The 22,272-nt window shown below is 37.4% G+C and overlaps 1 protein-coding gene and 1 pseudogene across 1 annotated transcript; both read right to left on the bottom strand.

The window, feature by feature from the left end:
* Nucleotides 1-130: 130 nt before the first annotated feature.
* FDX1 (ferredoxin 1) lies at nt 131-22,263 on the bottom strand. Its single transcript, XM_045839292.1, has 4 exons — nt 21,645-22,263; nt 17,024-17,148; nt 6,100-6,229; nt 131-1,862 (listed from the first exon to the last, which is right to left on the bottom strand). The coding sequence occupies exons 1-4, from the start codon at nt 21,839-21,841 to the stop codon at nt 1,748-1,750; spliced, it is 567 nt and encodes a 188-aa protein (XP_045695248.1). The 5' UTR covers nt 21,842-22,263; the 3' UTR covers nt 131-1,747.
* On the bottom strand, nt 11,514-12,039 carry LOC123818945 (annotated as a pseudogene).
* Nucleotides 22,264-22,272: the final 9 nt, after the last annotated feature.

Genomic DNA, 22,272 nt, shown 5'->3' with positions numbered 1-22,272 from the left:
TGTTTCAAGCCACTAAATTTTGGGGTGATTTGTTTTGCAGCAACAGATAACAGTAACCCAAAAGCACACACCATTAAACATGAGATAATTTTTTTGCAAACTGAAAAAAAATAATCTTTATACAAACCAATTTAGGATATTTAATGTTTGGTAGATTTTATTTAAATAATACAATTAAACTTCCTTAATATAAACTTTCCTAATTTGAAATTTGAGGACATTAGAATCTAAATTTTAGAAAGTTTAGGCTGAATGTCATCATGAAAGTTCTGGAAAGGTGAGTTTAGGTAATCCACAGAAGAAAACATGGAGAATACTGAAGCTAATAAAGAGAACTAAAATAAGTACTTTAATATATAGCCCTCTCCACATAGAAGGCACTCGATAGTTACAAAACGTCAAATGAACATTGGAAACCTTAAATTTTTCCTAACCACTTTTTATACATTAATTAGTTTTAACATATTCTATTTGGCAAATCAGTCAACTTGGTTCAAGCAAATTATTTTTGCACACAAATATTTTATTTTTTCTTAATTAAAGGTGAGCTCCCTGAGGGTATCCTTTCATGTTCATCTCCGTATTCCTCAATGGACAGAATATAATGTTGTAGGTCAAATATTGTTCTTAAATATTTGTGCAAATGATCAAACTGCATGGATGGACCTGAAGGTAACTCAAGGGTCTTATAGTTTACTATTGTCTTTCATTTATTTTCCTTCCCCACAATTAGTCCAAGCTAGCTGATGTTAAATTGTATTTCCAAGAGCATACTGCATACCGCTTTATTATCATCTACCAGTGTACTCATAGTAAAGATAAAGTTACAAATGTCTGCCATGCAAAACTGGTCATCTGTGGTGATCAAGCCATCCCCCCCTCTTCCTCGGGACTGTGCATGCTGCTGAGCTCACCCCACCTTGGGCAGCTCCATTTGGCCTGTGCAGTGTAGAAGCTTGCTCATTTCCTTGTGCAACTCAGGACAGAGAAAACCTAATCCACAAATTCTCTATTCTGTTACAAGCAAAGATTTATACATCAGCGTTATTTTTAAAAATATTACAAAGACAGTCCATTCTACTTAGGATAGAAAAGAATAGGCAACTAATTTTGTATTTCTCCAATTCTTCTGTTATATTGCCTGTGCTCAGACTTACACTTTTCACTGAATCAAAATTTTGAAATATTTATGTATAAGGTTACAGCGGTCTTTGAAATTAATCAGTTCACAAAGAAATAGTTTTTTCCATACACATTCACACTTAATTACTACTATAAATAAGATATTCACAATTTCTCCAGTTTTAATCTGAACATCTGATTTGTAGTAATAAGATGTGAATTCTAGCACAGACTTGCTAATTCACTGTAAGGCCCCAACAAGCCATTCTAGATCTCTGCCTTTACCCACATCTAACAGGGGTAATACCTTTTCAAACCTACTTTATAGGCAAGTAGGCACAGGATTTACATGACAATGTTTTGCTAATGTTGCTAAACAAACGTAAGGTAAAACAGATAACATTTTATCATACTACTTTCTGATATATGATTTCCTTTTTATAATTTAACCAAAATAAAGAGTGCATACTTTTGAACTACAAAATTTAGTAGTTATACAAGGTGAATTAAAGTAGTAAAGCTGGTCATAATAATAAACCCATCCATCCATGCTCTCATTTAATTGTATTAAGTAATAATTATAAAAATAGGTAAAGTTTTATAAAATATTCCTATTTGTTCTATCCTAGGAATTCTTGCCCATGTCCACGGACTGTCGGGCATCAGCCATGGCATCAGGCACTTGAACAGTCATTTTGTCCATAGACTTTGTCAAACAGACTTGGCAGCCCAACCGTGACCTGCATAAAAAAGCGGAAGGTATGGTTTAGTATTAAGTATTTATTATTTATAAAACTATGCAGCTGTATAGAATAGTTTCTTACCCAAAGAAGTTAGAAATTCATTTACCACTTAAATTTCTATTAAGTTGAAAAAGATACATTCCACCCAACTAGACAGTAACGAAAAGAGACCATGAAAAACAAAAGCCTAGTGGACCAAAGTTTCACTGTAGTCTTTAGTGTCCATCATCTATTAATTGTTTCACCAGAACGACTGCTTTTTGGTGAAAGGACAGGAAATAAAATAATCAGAGGCACAACAGTGAAGGAAACAGGTTTTAGCAATGCCAAGTAAATGATTAATCAATTCTCAGGTAATTAAAATCATACAGACTATAAAGACTGTAAAACAAGAAATTTGGAAGTCATAAACTATCAGACACATTTTCCCTGCACTTTTAACATCTCTAAAATCGAAATAAATCTTAAAATCAATGACATCACACAATCACTGTGAGGTGGCAGTCACATAGAGCTCAGAGCTACAAACTTGGTTATAATATTCATGTAGGTGTCTCTTCAAATGAGTTATGAGAATTATGTTACTACTACATGTATTGAATTTAATTACCAGTCACAGTCACAGTCACATAATTAAATTCAATACATGTAGTAGTAACAATTCTCAGTCAAAAATAATGCAAAAGACTGCAAAACAAAAATATTAAAAATACATAAACATAGCAGAGTATAAATTTGATATTTGTAGAAGAATAAATTTGATATTCATAAAGCAAATATCTGTCATTAAAAGAATAGCTATAATCCCATTTTCTTTTTCTTTTCAGAATTACTACCAATTTTATTTATACTTTCATTTCTTAACAGGGATATACAAATCATGCCAAGGCAATTCAAAATAGCTCTTTTACTCTGCACAAAATAGGTTAAGTGCTATGATAACTTTGTGCTCTATTTTTACTAGCAGTATTTTTCTTTCTTAGTGACACACAAAAATAAATGCCAGTCCTACAATCAAATTGTCTTCCATTTGATGGACTATTATACGCAGGTCTTGGTTTCATTAATATATCTAAGTACTTACTAAATAAAGATCTAAAGGCACAGAAGTAAACGTCAGCTGAGGTACAAAGAACAGCAACTCAGTTCAATCCTTTGAATATCTCTTACATGTTGGGCACCCAAGGAGCACCAAAAGAAGCGGGGGTGGGTTAGAGCCTTAGAGCCCAACAGATCAGTGGTTGAGAATCCAGCCTGAACATGGTGTGTACACTTTCTTAATGCCCCTCCCCAAACTCTAGTTTCCTAATCTCATCCTAAAAACGCATAATAAACGGGTTCCTCACTGGACTATTGTGAGGATTAGCTGCTAATGAGTATTAAAGAGTGAACTTTCAACCAAATAGAAGAGATGACACACATTAGTAGATATTAACACGTGAGCTTGTGACAAATGCCAGAGAGTGAAAGCCAAAAGGTCTAGGAGAAAGCACTTACTTCTGTCCAGGGGAACTGGTGTTTAAAATGGGCTCTGAAGAACAGGCAGGATTTAATATTTAATAAAAGAGAAAGGAGAAAGACATTTGAGGCAAAGGTAACAGAATTACAGGTACATTTGAGGTAATGTGGGTTTTAGCTTAGCTGCTGCACAGGACAGATAAGGACAAGAGTGACAGGCTCAAAAATGGTCAGGTCAGACAGCTTTGCAAACCAGTGAAAGAGTTCAGGTTTTAACTGGTGAGCAATGAGGACATGGTGGGAAGTTTATGAGTAAGGGAGTAAGTACAGCCATGGGAAACACTGATTGTTATTAGAAAAAGAAATCCCCTTCTACACTAGTTCCTATTGGCATATTAGACACAGCCTTGACAACACTCAAGTATACATGAAGCTCCATCTGCAAGAGAGAAAATGAGGCAAACCAATTTAGACCAATTAATTAGCACTGTGGTGAGCCCTAGAGAGACAGATGGTTATTTGATAGCGTTAGTCTTCAAGGAACTTTTAATTTAGTAAGAGAAAGAGACAGAAACAGCTGTCAGTGAAACAAGGTAGAGTAAGTCAAAAGTGTGTTACGGGAATACAGGCTGGGGTAGCACTGAGAGCCCCTGCTGGGTATTATTAACTATCTGTGTAGTAACTATCCCTTCGATGGCCCTGGAAGATAAGGTCATGGCACCCTATGGCTGTTTTCTCCCCTGCTTCTCTACCTCAAAGGCCTGTGGCTTGACAGTCTACCCAGTGTAGAAAGTCTTACACCTCTGGAAAAGGAGACAGACAGCAAGTCTTCCTCCATGATCTCACTAGGAGTCTAACAAAATTCTGATGCTTGTGCTAACCTTGAAAATACTTTCTCCAGTCACCCTTGTCATATATAAGTGACAGTGGAAATATACTGGGTGTCCTGTTTACTTCTAAGATTGGGGAAGCAGCTTAAAAAGTAAAAAATGAAGGGCTTTAGGCCCAAATTAACCAAATTACAGAATGATTCACATCATTCTGTAGTTGTGCAGCCTTGAGCAAATTTCTGATAACTAAACCTTGTTCTCCAACCTAGAAAATGGTGATAACACTGCCTAACTCTGATGGCTAGAAATAATCTTGAATTACCTGTAGTGAGTATCTGACATATAAATTGATATGATTATAGTTATAATGCTAACAACTACCATTTAATGAATGCTTTCTCCACAGCACTTCATACAACAACTGTATGAAGTAGCTATTCTTGTCCTCAAATATCTTATCTTACAAATACAGAAACTGAGGCCTTTCTGTAGGTTATCCATGGAAACTGGTGGCAGCAAATACCAACAATCATCAAATACAGATTCAGAGATAATTCCTGAATCTCTCATCCTATCAACCATTAATTCCACCAATAACTGCTGATGTCCTATTGTGAATGCCATAAAAGCTAGTCCTTACTCTTCATTTTTGTGTTCTAAAATTTCTGAATTTTACTATCAAATTTCTTGGCTAGTTCACATTTACATTAGGCTTTTGTATCTTTTGACATTCTAACTGTAGCTCTCCTCTAATTTTTCATTTCACTTAGAACATTATCTATTCTATGCACATACAAAGTTTACCTATTAAAAGGTCAAGGACTTGGCTATGATGTACTCTTCCTATTAGAAGAGAAACAATTCTTAGAACTAAATTAACAGAATCTCTGAGTGTATTCTGTGTATTAATTATCCTTTCTGAAAAAAGGTGTTGACAGAGACAGTGGCACCTGAAGATGTGAGGGGGACAGAGAGATGGCAGTCATAATCTGCTCCGCCTGGTACTCTAAAGAGATACTATTTTCCCAGTTCCTCTTCCTAGGGTATCAGTCTCACCTCCACCAAGAGGGAAATGAACTGCAAAAGCGATAGAATTATTCTGCACCTCTAAGTAAATACCAGTGACCTAAGCATGTTTGCTAGAAAAAAAAAGTTTATGTTTTTTAGATAAAATAATTTGTTCAGGGTCTAACAAAATTATAACTACATAATACATGTGAAATAAAGCTATTATTATTACTATTATTTTTAATTTTTAAAAAAACTGTTTTTCATTAGGGCCACCAAATTATAGTTAAACACCAAAATCAACCTTACATAAGCCCTCATTATCTTGCCCCTTAACACAGTAAATCAACTAGCTACTTTCCCTAATCCCAACCAATTATAATTTTTAAGAATAAGGCATCACTTGATATAACTCACTTGTTACTTTAGATCTTACCACTTTTAAGAGTAATTCTACCTATTAATTAATAACAAGAATAACCTCTGACTGATGTAGTTTAATATACACCTAGAACTATTCATGTTAACATACTTACTATTATATATTAAGTTTCTTTAAAAATTCCATTCTCTCAAGTAGATAAAACTTTCCATTATAATTTTGTTCAATTATCAAATCTGTCCTTCTACAATACCATAAAAAGCATTCGATTTAATCCCAACACATTAAATTGTGATAAATATTAATTTCTGGAATAAAAATAAACTAAAGAAACCTATCTTTTTACTTTAGTAAAAAGGAAAGTTTCATAAGGGCTAAACCACAAAATAGTGAAAACAGAGAAATGTCGTATTTTATATTCAAAGTTTATAACTGCTATCTACCTATGCAGAAAGAATAGTATTACACACATAGGTCTGGTCTTAGATAAACATGAACTAATAGACTTTTATATTCCCAAACTATTAGTACAACTGAAGTGGTCCTAAAATCTTACCTATCTGTTAGCCCGTACGCCAGATCAAGCATGTCATTCTCCTCATCAGTGATTGCGTCTAATTTCTCATATATGTGTTTTTCAAAGATGAGGTGACAGGTAGAACAAGCCAAGGTTCCCTCACATGCACCTACGAAAGCAACAGACATTGAACATACTCCACTCTACATTAAACACAATTTAAACTTGAATTGAATTAACTGAAGTTAATTATTTCTGAATTTTAGAATCAGCATTGGCATACATAAATAAGACTTTATTTCTGAATAATAGTGAGAATCAGGGACCACCTTCTACCCCCATACACACTCAATTTGAAATCACTTCCACGTATCATTTCAAAAAGATTCTGGAGAGCTCAATGCAATTTATGAAGTTTTGTGGTATATTGGAGGAATGAGAAAGCCACCAAACCTACATTCAAATAAGTTATACATTCTTCCCTCTTGGTCTTTCATGGTAATCAGGATAGAATTGAATAAGTTCACTCTAAGAGTCACATTGGTTTTAAATAATCAGATATTTCTCCTGTCCCATATTTAATCTATTAATGTAAGTACCTATTACATGCCAGGTGCTGTGAAAAAGGGAAATGACTGAATCTGCTCTGCATATCCTTTTCCCAGGTTACCCAACCTTTGCTTGAAAACCACCTGAAAGAAATCCACACCCGCATAAGCCAGCCAGTTCTGCATTTTGGCTTCCACTGAGCTAAAGTCTGCAACTCAAACTTCCACCAACGGATCCAATACTATCCCAAGGAATCCAATCCTTTCCCCTACAGCTTTACTGAGATATAATTAACAAATAAAATTATAAGATATTTATAATGTACACTGTGATGATCTGAAATACATATACATTGTAAAAATATTCCTATCATTTAGTTAACACATCCATTATGCATTTTTAGTAAGAACACTTAAGTTGTACTCTCTTAGGAAATCTCAATTTTACAACACAGTGTTGTCAACTGTAGTCACCATGTTATACTTCAGAGCCTCAGACCTTAAGTATTCTACAGATGGAAGTTTGTACCCTTTACCAATCTCCCTCTGTTTCCCCCACCTCTAGCCCCTGGCAAACACCTTTCTATTCTGTTTCTATGAAAATTTTATTAACTATTTAGTGACTCCTTCTTTTAAACAATAGCTTTTCATATATTTGAGATTGTCCTTCCCTCTCCAAGCTGAGGATACCCAAGTCTCTCACACCCTTCTACAGCAGTTCTAAATCCTTTCCCTCAGCCTAGGTTGGGGCTCTTCTCCAACTGTGGCAGCCAGGAGGGTCTGACAAAACAGAATTGTGCAGAATTGTTCTTGTTAAATTCCACCTTAAAAGTCATTTTTCTGATTTGTTTTTTAATACTAATTTTCAAAGGTCATTACACAAATTTGAAGATTATAGACTTCTAGGAGTTACCTCAGCTTGATTTAGATTATCTTTTGGTCAATAAACAACACATAATATATGTAAGAGAACTACTATCAATAACTAGTAACCTTAATTTTCCTCTGAATAAAACATTTTAGTAAGAATTGTTCCCTCATAATGTAAATACTTGTTATTCATCTTTTGTTATAACAATCAAGAAAGAGAGGCTTCCTTAAATGTTCATTTTTATAAAATCTAATTCAAATAAGTAACAGGATTAAGCAGGGGGAGAACACAGAGCAAAGTACAGGAGCAATGAGTGTGGGCTCTGCAGCCAGACTCCCTGGCTTCAATCCCAGCTCCACTTTTACTAAGGGCACCAACTTGGGCCACTTAACCTATCATGCCCCAGCTTCCTCAACAGTTTTATCTGCACCAACATCACATGGTAGTTGGGAGAATTATATATGAGTGTGTACTTAACATATGAGTACGTACTTGCAACCATGACTTGTAGATAAGATACTAAGTACTACACGAGTGTTGGTAATTATTTTTTGAAAGTTATATGAAATCTTAGAGTAATTCAACTTTCTTTTTATAAACATAAAACGAATTAAGCCCAAGAAGTTAAATAAATACACTAAGGTCATACTACTGAATACTAATTAATAGATGGTTCATGACTTCAGATAAGTTTTCCAATGCTGAAAACAAAGTTCCTCCCACTCAATCTAAGTCACCTCACTTAAATATTAAATATAATACACAAATATATATACACACCAATTGGTTATTTGAACAAGTACCTTAGTTTTCTATTTTTGTGTAAATTTGAAGTATTTCACATAAAAGGGAAATGAGTATACTTTACTTAAAAAGGAAAGGGCTTCCTCTGCTTTAAAAAAATACACACAGATACATATATCAAGTTCAAAAACTCCTGTAGTAAAAGGAGAACTGGTGTAGTGTAACCTTAATGTCAGGGCTCCAGGCTCCAGATGGACCTACCACACCATCCACTGTGTCCTGGGCAAGTCTCTCAGTTTTCTTCTTATCCATATAAGAGATTGAAGTAGATGATCCCTAATGTTCCTAATCCCTGTTGGCTCTAATATTTTATGACTCCACAGAAAAGTATTACCATTCTAAATGGACATATTCAGTAAGTATACACTTATCTTGAGTTCTGTTTATCTTAATACCCAATGCAAACAGATGATGTATTATAGAATTATACACCCAAAATCTATATAATTGTATTAACCAATGTCACCCCAATAAATTCAATTTAAAAAATACCCAGTGCAAACAAACTCAAAACTAAAATGGCAAATCCCTCTGGAAATATTCCAGGAGAAAAATCAGGAAATCCTGCCTCCTTCTTTGTCTTCAAAATGTAAGTCAAACAACCCTTACAAAATATTCCCAGAAACTTTCTTCAGATTTGTTATTAAAAGAGCAAATCCTGAAACCTGCAAGCCAAGTATAACAGAAGATGTGAGGAAAACAGAACTCCCAGTGCAGGGCAGGAGGTGTGAGGGGGCTGCAGAGGCAGCAGACCATTTGCTTTCTAAGGAGCTTGAACTTGTTCTAGAAGCCCACTGTTCTCCACTTTGTTTCCCAACACACTGGATGGGTAACAGGCTCAGTTAACTGTCTTTCATGGTGGGTTACCACAGAGATGACACTAGCCAGGGGTTGATGAATACCTGTCACCCTTCTCCCACACCTAGCTCTTGGAGAGACTATGGGTGTGAACCTTAGACAGCTGAAAAACTATCCTGAGTGGGAGAGTAATGTAGCATACTTTATTTTGGATAGATCTCACTGGTGGTTATGTGTAAAGGATGAATTAAAATGAAAAAAAAGAAAAAGTCAAGAGATTTCACAAAGCCAGAGGGGCAAATAGGAAAGGAAGGATCAGAGGCAGCAAGAGCCAAGGTGGTACCCCCTCCTAGAAAGGCAGTCAAAATAAGAATGTCCCAAATGGTACAGAGAAAACCAGGAAAGTGCAATGTCAGATAAGCCGGGGGAAGAAGACTGCATACAATATGGTCTCAATCATCCTCAAATGGAAAGAAAAGTCCATATGCCCATAAATCCTAAAAGAAAAGCTTAGGGCATTCCTTTTTGTACCACCTGGTCAGACAAAGTGAAGAGTTACTCACCATCCATCCAAATCTTCAAACGCTTTAAATTCTCTCTTCCCTAGGGAAGTCCAATTCTAACCTTCCTAAAGATTTTATTTTCATTTTCTAATATAATTTTTATTGCCCTCTCATGAACCATGCCAATGTTTCCATATCTTGCTTAAGCTGCCAAGCTCAGAGCTGAAGAACATATTCTAATAAGAATTTGACAAATACTGAGTGTACACAAATTAACTTTTGGTTCCTAAATGCTAAGTTCCTATTACATGTTCTAGTCCCATGTTTATACTTTAAATAAATGTATCACATTCACGATCCCTCCTTATTTTATAGTCACTTTCAAACTTTTTCCACTACAAGTTGAGACCACGTATGTTTTTCTTATTCCTCATACTAAAAAGAAACTCAAATATAAAAGAAATTTCAAAACTCAAGATGAAGTCAACTTAGCTTATATAAATAAGATGGCTAACACTGAACCAGAGAAACATAATGGTCCTATTGTGATACAAGTAATACTATAGATGAAAACTCTGCAGCAAAGATGTACAAGACACATCCTTCTCAAGTACACACTGAACACTGTCCAGGAGAAAGTATATGTTAGATCATAAAACAAGTTTTAAAAATTTAAGATTGAAATCATATTTATTATATTTTCCAACAATGGCATAAAACTAGTGGTGCATAATTCCCATTACCTAGAATAAGGTAAAGAGGGAAAAGGAGTCCCTGTAGAGTGCGGGTATGTATAGCACATAGTGAGTCTGTGTGTGTATAGTAGGTATGTCCAAGAAGTTAAGGTGTTCTTGACCTTGAATTAGAAGTTGCAATGCATTTTCTCATAAAACCAAACTATAAGCAGTGATTAAGTAGTTATGAATAAACAGGTTCTGTAGGTTGGCCTGAAAATTTTGCCACCATATATAACATTATTTTCATGGGAAAGCAAATTGCAAATCCCAAGTAGTTGACCTGAAAAATGGTCTTGGAGAATAAAACCTATTCATAAAATTGGGAATATTTGTTGTTTTTATTCTTATCACATACAAAGAAAAACACTCTACAAAACAAGCAATGGGAGGCAATCTATAAAAGGGAAAAGAGTACAAAAGTTACCACAACATAGCCTTCAATCTAAAACTGACAGCTGATCAGAATATGAGTACAATAATAAAATGACATGTGTGGGAACTGAAAGTGCAAAAGTTATGTGACTTACGCTTATTGCTTATATACAGTCCAGAGCAATATTGGTGGCTGTCACTTTTTAGGATATTTGTTAGTGATTGGTTTTATAAGAATATTAATGGGGGGAATATGTACATGTGTATATATGTATGTATGCATATATGCACATATTCATGTATTTGTATATACAGATACACACACATATATATGTAAGCACAAAGTGACAGCATTTTATGAGGGATGCATTCTCAAAGATTTTGAAAATTGCTTAAATATCATAATTTGAGTTATTTTCTCAATGAAACAAAATATAAAGTAGGGAAATGGGTTCTCATAGTTCATAAATCTATAATCCTCATATCACATTTTTTGGTTTTTCAGTTTTTATCATATAGTTTAATTATGGTTCAGAAAAAACTGAGTGAGTAACTTCCTCTGAAAAAAATATATTGCCTCTGTGTAGACTGCAGTTACTGGGGGCAGGGGACTGTTAAGTTAAATTACCCTTATTTTCTATTCTGAAAATGACAGAAAGTCCTATTTTTAATCTGATTATTGAGATGCATGTGGCCTTAACTGCTGAATAAATACAAGAAAGGTAATAGCTGTAAAGCTAGGGCATGTAATAGGTTCTAAGTGAAAGTCTCAGAAATACCCAAAGTGGCTATAACATGTGGCTGGAATTTGGAGTTCTTTTCAGTCATACTTGTCTTTTGCTCCATGTTTAAGGATGTGCATGAACTCAATGAAGTTGAAATTTCCTTTGTGTCAACAGGTGCTTCTCTGCACAGCTCACTCACTTCCTCGTCTGTAAACCGATCTCCCGCTGTTGTAGGCAGCTCTCTCAGGTAATTGTCCTGAATGCTGCCAGTTGCTTCTTCATCAAAGCAAGCAAAAGCATTTCCGATGATGACATCTGAATCTCTGCCATTTAACTTCTCATCAAACATTGTGAGGAACATGGTGAAATTTATGAGACCTGGCGCCTCATTCTTCATGGCATCTAGATACTCAACTGCTGAATATTCCCCAGGGAGGCACGCAGATCAAGTAAATCTTCCTTGTCTACAAAACCAGCACTGTTCTGATCAATCATGGTGAAGGCCTCTTTAGGCTCCTGACTCTGTGACTGCTGGAATATGGCAAGCACACTAGATGTGGCATGCTGGCAGCACTTCTCAGTGGTCTTGGTCCTTACCCTTTGGCTCCACATGGTGGTGGTTAGATCCCTGTGCAGACGTGAGAATCCAAGTGTTTTGGTGACCTTCTTGCTGCCCTTGCTGCCACTATCACCACGCCTCTACACCCAGAGCTGCTAAAGTCCCTCACATTTTTGTTTTAAAATATACTTGGGTAGAACAAACATCTGAAGTAAAATTTTTTACGTTACTATATCCACTTTTCAAATAATTAAAAATACTGCATGCCTTAGCACAGACAATAATCTGACTTATGGATACATTACATCCTTACTGATATCAGCCCCCAGTGGCAACATTTTATCCATCATCCTTGCCTGTTTATACAGTTTTCACGAACTTACAGGTATGTATGCTTTAGTGCTGCTTTTATTTTGTCAGCATTTTGGTTAATGATTCTGAGTTCTTTCTCCTACATTAATAATAATATGTACCATGACAGGTTTTTGGCTTTCTTTTTAGCATTTTATCACATCTAACTTCTAACTTACAAAATAACTCATTTTCAGATGTATTTTTTAGCATTATCATAAAATGAATGCTTGGCTGAAACCGTTAAAGGCTTTAAAATATTAAACTATAATCAAATCACAGCTTAAAATATCAGCACTAGAGTCAACAAAACTACACAGGCATTCAGATGTCTACAAACAGCACAGTTCCTATGACACTAACAAAGAATGGCAGGTATTCGTTTACAAACTAAAGTGGTGCCTCTTTAGCTACAGTAACAAATGTAAAATTTACAGTTCACATAGCTTGCCCACTTCACATTATGAGATTCTTGACAACAGTTTTGGGTTTTCACAGCAGTTCTGACTTTACTAGAGTAACACACTTAATACTGTTAAACTGCACAATTTCAAATTTGTATAATTTAAAAATTACACTAAGTATAAGTAAGGCATTGTTGCTGGCTAATTTCAAAGTAGGTAATGAATAAAACTTTCCCGATGAATTAAAAAAAACACTATTAAGCTTCTGTACAAATGCTCAGAAATTCTTGCCGTTAATCCCCAGAGAAAGTTAGGTACTTGCACACTACTTCATTTAACTTGAGCGTCTGCCAACAGGAAAAGGCTGTTTTGTGTGTGTGTACACGCAAGTGTGAATGCACATGTATGTCACATTAAGGTCATCTTGTAGATTTATTATGATTCTGACAAGACAGATGGGCCATCCCGACAACTTAACCCCTTTCCCAAACAAAAACCCATTGGATAGCTGTATAGGAATATTATATATTAAAAATATGAAACCACATATAAATGTAAAATCTAATTTTATAAAATAAAGTTTGATCTAGAATAGCCAGAATACATTATAACAATAGGAAGTCAATAAACATGATAGGAATAAATACAGATTCATATAAACATTATCAGAATCTCCCAGTTTAAATAATTTCCCTCAAAACAGACATCAAGGATACAGGTAATGCAGAAGAAAAAAAGGACGTCTGAGATAATAAAATTGGTAAATTTGATCAGAGAGGTGTAACTGCCCCCTAGTGACATAATATTATAATACACTCTAAAATCACATAAAAGTTGGAAATAAGAATGCTTATAAATTTGTGTTCCTTCCAAAATTCACAACTGTTCCTTTTTAATCATTTATCCATTCATTACTTCACTTCATACACAATAAAACAGAAATGATTTTATCCTCCATTGCAGTCTCTTGGGAGAAAGATATACAAGTAAACAAAAAATATATCATTAATAAGCTGTGATAAATGCTATGAAAAAATGGACAGGATGTTATAATGGAGAATAATGGGTTCAGGCTAGTAAAAGAAACTCTACTTGGGACTGGGTGGCTGGGCAAAGCCTCACTAAGGAAGTATCATAAACTGAGACTAGACAGATACAGGATTTTCAAGATAGCAATGGGGGAAGTATCCCAGGAAGAAAAAAATTGTAAAGTGTATACAAAGTCTCAAAGGTAAAAAGTCTGGGTGAGTTCAGCTCTTGAGAAAAGGCCAGCATAGCCAGAGTGGGAAAAAGAACTAGTACAAATAGGGGTGAGGTGGGTGGCCAGATGGGGCCAGATAATATAGAACCATTTAGGCTAGGGTAAGGAATGTGGATTTTAGCCTAAGTAAAATGGAAAGTTATTCATGGTTTTTAATCAGGGGACATGTCTGATGTGTACTATGACAAATCACCCTAACTACTGGGCTCAAGAACAGAAGCAGATCCACACAGTTCTGTGTATACAGTGCCCACCCAGCCCCAAGTAGTTACTGCAGGGATAGAGAGACTAGGACACACTTTGAATAGAAGACATACTTTGGAGACACAACTGACAGGAGCCGCTGATGGACCGGAGGTAGAGGATGGGGAAGAAGGCAGAATAAGATGCTCTCTAGTTTCAGGCTTCAACAGCTCAGTGACGCTCACAACTGACACAAAAGGCTCAAGGAAGGGCAGGTTGAGGGTGGGGGTTCGGGGGGCAGCGTGGATCAAAAGCTGTTTAAGTATGTTGACTTAAACAATACCTGTGCAATATCCAAGAACAGATGTATAGGAGGGAAGCTGGGTCTGTAGTCCACGGCTCAGAGAAGAGGTCTGAGCTAACAATGTAAATGTTAAGAGTTTATGGGCATCTAGATAAGAGTTGAGGTCACCGAAAGGATGAGATCACCCAGGGAGAAAATTGTACAGAGACTCTGTACTGTTGGGGACCGCCCTGCCTGGTCTCAGGAAGCTGTAACCCCCAGTGACTTAGGCTGAGTGAAAGACCTTCGGACCAGGAGCCACTAAGGAGACAAAGCTTATTTCCCTGGCATGAATGCTGCCTGTTCTAATGCCTGGCTTCCCTATTACATGATCGGCAGTCAATGACGGGTACCAGGAAAGAGAATGAATCTATGACAGACATAATCACGTGGGAATGCCCTAAGGGAAGAGACTCAGGGGGCTGTGGAAATGACGGGGTGATTGACATCCACCCCTGCCCCCAGGCCTTCACCAAAGCCTGAGTCCTTGAGAAATCCAAGTCTTCCAGCTGCCTTTGTCTCCTCTGCCCGACTCAGACCAGAGTTGGTGGATCCCCGGGGTAATCAGGCCTGAGACATAGAATATGAAAGACCCTGTGAGATCTGCTTGCTGGAGGATGCTCTTTAATTAAAATATGAAGGCACAGGGAGGAAATGAAACTAAGTTTTTAAGTCCTATAGTCTTTGTAAATGGTAAAACCCCAAAAACCCTGGCTTAGGTTCCCAGCAGAAGATTTGCCAGCACCTTTCAAAGTTAACTACTTGTAATTTGCAAAGGGTATTGGTATTCAAGAATAAAAATCTGCTTTGGAAGGGATATGGTGTGCCCTCCAGGAGAGAGGGTAGCCACAGCCCTCCCCACAAGAGAAAGTGGCCCTTCTGTCCCTATTCCCCCACAGGACCTGATTGTCTTTGTGTATGTTTTTCTCGTGTTTTGACGAGCATCCACAGCCAAGACGGATACTGCTGGACAGTATCCGTTACACTGTACTTAGCCTTATTTGAGTGTGGTGAGCATCTGTGAACATGACTTACAACGAACAATATTTAAAGGGTCTCCTGTATTTAGCTTTAGGAATTAATAAAATAGCTGCCCCCATGTTGTCACAATAACCTCTTCCTTATAAGGAGAACATTTCAGACTTCTTGATTTCTTTTCATCTTTATCCTAGATAGTGAATTAAGCTTAACTCACCTTTTGTGGTCCTAGTTTAGCTTGTCTCAAGATTATACTTACACACCAAAATTCTGAACATGTTAGGATCCTTGATCTTTAAAAGCTCTCTGCTAAGTCTGTATTAGTGAGTGCAGAATTCTTAGCCAACTACTGAAGACGGTGTTGGCATTAAATTTTCCATATTTCTGGTGTATCAGGGAAAAGAGGATTCTTTTAATAGTTATCACTGTGTGATGAGATCATGGGAAGTCTTTTTACTGTACTTTTAAAATTTGCTATAATGAACAGTGTACCTGTATTGCTAATTACATTAATAGTAATAGCTAATGTATATTTAAAGCACTTACTTTTTACAGCTACTGTAGTTCTGCCAGTTTTTTAAGGTGGGAGGGGAGAATGAGAGCAAGTCAAGTTAAAATACCATAAATTCTACTGTTCTTACACAGCAGACACTGTGCTAAGCACTTTATTTCCAATACCGCGTTTAATCTTTAACAATCCCACAAGTTTAGAAATATTATAATCCAACTTTACAAACAAAGAAACTGAGGCATAAGATGTTAAAGTTGCTTGCTCCAGGTCTCATGGCTAGTAAATGACAATGTCAGTTTATGAACCATAGTATATAATGAACAGTATACCTTTATTAATAACTATGTAATTAATAAGTTACCTTCTATTTTAAGTACTTGCTTCTTATTTTTTAATCCTCATGCAAGGACATGTTTATTGATTTTAGAAAAGAATGGAGAGAGGAAATAGAAAGAGAGAAAAACATACATGTGGGAGAGAAACATCAATCAGTTGCCTCCCACATGTGCCCCAAGTAGGGATTGAACCTGCAACCTAAGTATGTCCCTGACTGGGGATCAAACCCCCAACCCTTTAGTGCACTGGACGATGCTCCAACTGAGCCACCCAGCCAGGGCTTAAGCACTTGCTTTTTACAGCTACTATCATTCTGAGGATTATGAACCATAATCTGTTTGACCCTAGTCTACTTTTCATTACAGTGTTATGTATTACTTTTCATTTGTCAAAGAGTACCAGAGAAACTAAGGTTAGTTTAAAATGTAGCTACATATGAACTCATACAAGGAAGATCAATTATACATAACTTTTATAGAATATACCCTATATAGAAATTATCAGTGAGTTCTTTATCTAAATAAGCCATTCATTTTTCAAATTCATTCCAGAGAGAGAAACATGGATGTTAGAGAAATATTGATTGGTTCCCCCTCCCAACAAATAACAGAGTTGAAACCTATTGATTTCCCTTAAAAATAGTTTCCCTTAAAAATTTTAAGGAATCTTTCATACTCACCAAAACCATCAATATCTAGATTATTTTCAACCACAACATCTAGCAGAGAGTCACCGACTTTTCCTTTGGTTGTTAACATTTCACCATCACGGTTTAAAAAGTGGACTGTTATTTTATCTTCTGAGCTGGAAAAGGAAGCAGTCCTTCATTATTTTCAAGAATTTCAAAAGATACTTTAAAATAATTGTTCTAAGTACCTGTAAGGTCAAAGAAACAGTGGTGTGTGTGTGTATGTGTGTGTGCAAGCAAGCAAATGTGCTCTTTTACAGTCCTTTCTTTTCTTTCCAAATTCATTTGGGAAGAAGACACCACAAATCAAAGGCATGTCTATCTGCCCACCCACCAGGAGAATTCTGCCATGTTAAAGGAAATGGCAACTACATCACTACCAAGGCTATGTATCATGTGTCTCCCTAGTGATCATGGTCATGGGTCACAGTCATGTGAAAATATTCAGCAATCATTTTCACTCATGAAAGTCTATTTTGCTCTCACACAGCAATCAGAAAAACAATGTTTCTATGAATGTGTCTCTAAAAGACCAGACCATGGCTGTGCTGAGCTTTAGAAAAGCAAATCTTTCTGCCATTAATATAAGACAACTGTGCCTGTGTCTGATGGTACTGTTGCTTACAGGCAGCAGTGTGATAGATTTCTGAGAATTTGAACATCTTATCTTGGTCCACACTGTACTCAAAAATCAGAGACCAGAAAACATTATTTGTTTGTTTGTTTGTTTGTTTGTTTGAATCTGTGGGAGGATAACTATAATACCTCCTTATGTGTTTTATTATAAGACAGTATATTATTTATCAACTAGCTGACTTAAGTTTCTTCTCTTCTCAAAAACATCACAACAAAATTTTGGAAAACAACTTATATAAGCAACTAGATATCCTCCACCATTGATCATTTTAATTTTTATCTCACAATTGAAAATATGTACTTCAGCTTAAAATTATTAGTTATAATTTTCACAACTGCCAACAGATTGTAATACTCCACATCAAAGAAAATTTTATGGTAAGTAAAACCTAGAATTAAATAATTTCAGAGCTATAAATATCTTGTAAATTATCAAATTAGCTCATTTCACAAACAAGGCAACTGAAGCCCTATCAGATAATAGCCTCCCTACAATGAAAAAGGAAAATTCCATTAATTAAAAATTACCAAAAATATGTGAAAGTCCCTCAAAAGGGCCTGTACTCTCCAACTATTTTTCATAGCAAAAAAAAAAAAGCTTTAAAAATAAGTATTCTGAATATTATTCATGATTTTCCAGGTAGAATGGCTGAGAATGAAGATACTCTGAAAGCAGGAAGACCATTTTGTAAGTTAAAACAGCACAAGGATGTAGGAGACACTGGCTTAAGAGATATTCAGGAGATAGAATTAAAAGGTTCTGGTCACCATCAATATAAAACGGACTGAGAAAGAGGGAAGAAATAATGCAGAAAAAAATAATAATAATGGGGCAATAAGGTAGGGTTAACAGAGGAGGAGAAGGAACTTTGGGGAAAGACAGAAATGAGCTTGAGTTTAGATCTGTTTAATTTAATAATAGAAAAAAGTAGATGAGAATGTCCAGAAGCCAGATGGAAACATGGATCTGAGCCCAGCAAAGCAGTCTAGAGATTTGACATCAACACACACCTGGTGAAAGTACAACAGAAAGAATTCCATCATTTGTACTCACTACTGAAAGCCAAAGGTTTTAGGGTTGCTATTCTTCCAGAGCACCCCAGAGCTGAGGTACAAAGAGGTAATTCGAACTCTCTTTTACCTCAGACTCCTCATAAAAATGGGATAACAGTGTATGCAAAATACATAACACAGAGTACAGCTCAACAAATACTGATTAGTAACTTTTAAGTCTCAGTCCTTTTGTTGCTAAGAAGCCTGAACTGCTGCTATGTATTAGAGGTGTACAACCCCAGAAAAAAACCCTGAAGAGTAAGAGTACTAACAGGTTTACCAAAGGACAGGAGAAGAAGCAGAAATGAAAAAGGAAAGGTTCTTCTATAATTGAAAAATATGGATGTAAGAATCAGATGTAGATTCTAGCCCTATTCTGACATGCATTCATTACATGACTACAGGAAGCCACTTACTTCCTTATGGATAAAATGGGAATAACAGTGACTTCCCCAAGCTGCTGAGAAAACTAAAAGAGAGAAAGTTTGTAGAAACACTTTTTTTCCTTAAAGCATTATATACATACTTTACCCAAGTAATTCTAACCATTCACTACTAACAAATGGTATTGGTGGGTTTTGTAGATTTCTCCCTCAATACTAACTAGCAAAAAGCTTTTAGCTGTTCCCAAGGAAAGGATTTCGTAACACTGGGAAACCATTGTGATCCTTCCAAATCTACAATCAATTAATCAGCTAATACCACAAACAACTATGTTTCTAACTTGTTACCCCTAACTCATTGCTATTTATTCTGCTCAACCACAGCAAACATTTTAACAAACCTGTCAGGGGTTGCTGTGGTGAAGGTCAGGGAGGGGAGTTACAGCTGCTGACACCCACCCTTTCACCACACAGAGTAGCCTGGGACCATTGGTATAAGAAAAGGGCCCCCCACCTAGGACTCTCTACTTTAATAGCCACCTTAAGTCTTCCAAATGACCCCATGGACTAAAGAATTGTCAACTATTATGGTACTCAACTACATGAATTTTAGTCCTAGTTTTGCCAGCAACTTAATATGGAATTTTTACTATCATTTACCTACCTCACAGGATTTTCTCAAGAATCAAGTGAAATAATATATGGAAAGCTCTTTTCAACTTAAATCACTACAAAATATAAAGTACTGTGTGACAGTATTTTGGAGGTAAACCTCAAAGTCAGAACTACAGCTTCTAGATTGCTCTGTCCAGTTGACCCCTGTGTAATCTATACCTGCGATGTCTGATGTACAGCAGCTTCTAGATACTGAGTACTTAAAAGTTCAACTGGGAAACTGATTCTTTAATTTTATTTAACTTTAATTCTTTTAACTAGCCACATGTGGTTAGTGGTGATCATACTGGACAGCACAAATCTCACATAATACTAGCTGTGGCTCTGAAGTCTGTGATAGGAAGCGCAAGGCCATCAACAGAAACTCGGCCAATGAAGGGGAAAGCAGGGCTATGAGGGAATAGAACAAATGTGCCTCCAGTTAAGACAACTTCATAACACCCAAATCCAAACAATAAGTTTTGGTGATTTAATTTCCATTTACAAAAGCATTTATGTTGATGTAAATACTAGTTACACAAGTATGTTCAATAAATGTACCAATTTCTAAATAATTTTTCAAGGAAGCATCCATTGTAGAAAATAAGGAACCTTCCTGGAAGGAGCTCAAAAGCGGAAAAGTGCAGGGAAAATAGAGACAAATAAATCCAGCTTGCCTTCTCCATTATTCCCTTCACAGTTAGTGCAACAAATTTATTGTGCACCCACTATATAACAAGATTAAGGGGGAAAGAGGAATAAAGCCTACACTCTATTCTCAGCTACTTCATCAAGAAGAACTGGAAAAGGCAGAATTCAAATGCAACAGTTTCTCCCTCCCTCCAGTTCTAGCTTCCTATTAATGCATGTCAGCAGGGGATCAGAGTAGTTCTGCATTATATGGGGCCCCCAGTACGTTCCTGTACTCCTAAATGAGTACATTTTATCTCTATTATATCTAAGGAGATTGTCTTTGAAAAACAAATATGCCCAAGAATATAAAACCTCGACGTATTCTGGGTAAATTTTTTCACACCTCTTTCAACAATTAACACGAAACAACACCGGAGGCCTAAGCTACTGCTGCTAACATGTAACATCTACCGAGTCCTGCTATTTGCCAGGCACAAGACTACCTGCATTACCTGTATTCTCTCATTTATTCTTCAAATAACCCTGTGAGATCTATTGTTATGCCCATTTACCAGTGGAAAAACTAAGGTTCACAAAGATTGAGGAAGTTAGGCAGTAAGTGCCAAAGCCATTTCAAAATCCTGCTTAGCTACTCCAACGCAGCGGCTTTTAACTAACGCTGAATCAACTAGACCAGAGCACACAGGGAAGCACGAAGGATAGAATGAGAGTACCCTGGCAAAGAAGTACAGATAGAATGTCCTAACATTGCAGGACAAAGGCTCTGTAAAACAACAACAACAACAACAACAACAACAAACTGCTGGCCGGGATCTCAATGGGGTGCGTCTTACGAAGGTCACTGCAGAAAAGCAAAGGTTAGATTCGAGCCAAACCACAAGGGCAACCAGTGGCAGCAAAGCGCCCGGCTTTCCTGAGGCTCTCGGAAAAGAAAATCGGGAGCCCTGGGTCCCCGTTTGCCACCCTGCGTCTGTATCTCGGAAACTTTGCGGCGCGAAATCCGGAAAACTATGAGGACGCCCAGCGACAAAACAGAGTCAAGAGGAGCGCCGCGGAAAAGGAGGAGCCAGAGGCGGGCGGTTCTGAGCGCCGGCCGACGGGCAGAGAAAATACTGCTGGGCCAGAAATGGAGCCCGGCGACTGAGGCCGCGCCGAGGCGGGGAGGGGGGGTGGGGGGAGGGCTGTCCCCTGAGGAAGGGACTCTAGCAGTCACGAGCAGGCCAGCGCCTCACCTGCAAAGCACGGGTGCCGACACGCTCAACGGCCGAGTCGCCGCCCGGCCGGGTTCGGCGCTCCAGCCCGGCCCCCAGCTTCCCGGAAAGCCGCCGGCTCCCGCTCGGGCTCCTGCGAGCAACAGCCACCTACGGACTGAGCCGCTGAGGGCCACAGAGGAAGCTTGCAGAAGACGGGCGACCCCCACGGAGGCCATCGCCAGTGGTCCAGTAACTACCGGGAGGGACGCAGGCCTGCAGCTCAACAGCAGCGGCGAGAGGCTCCCTGCGTGCCGACGGACACCTGCGCCAGCGCCTGACGCCCTCGGCCCTGGACAGGAGTCCCGGAAGGCAGGGGTGTGGTAGAGGTCCCTCTCGTTCTGCTCGGCGACGGCTCCGCGAACCTTCCGGGTGCCCTATAAATCCTGTAGCGGCCAAAGCACAGCCCTTCCCCGCCGGTCCCACGCCTCCCTGACTGGTGTTTTAGGGGGCGGGGCTAAGCATTTAGTGTTTGGGTTTTTTTTTTAACCTACTGACCAGGTTTTGTCTTAACCTCGCAGCTTTGTTAAGCATTTAGAGTTGCCACGTAAAAACAATAAATTTTAGAAGATAACTGAACGTCTGACAGAAAGATAAGAGTAAAACAACC

The sequence above is a fragment of the Phyllostomus hastatus genome, unplaced genomic scaffold, assembly GCF_019186645.2.
Source record: "Phyllostomus hastatus isolate PE091 unplaced genomic scaffold, TTU_PhHast_1.1 phas_contig_113, whole genome shotgun sequence".
Lineage (NCBI taxonomy): Eukaryota > Metazoa > Chordata > Mammalia > Chiroptera > Phyllostomidae > Phyllostomus > Phyllostomus hastatus.
Note: the sequence above shows the minus strand (reverse complement) of the source record. Positions and strands in the feature narration are given on the sequence as shown.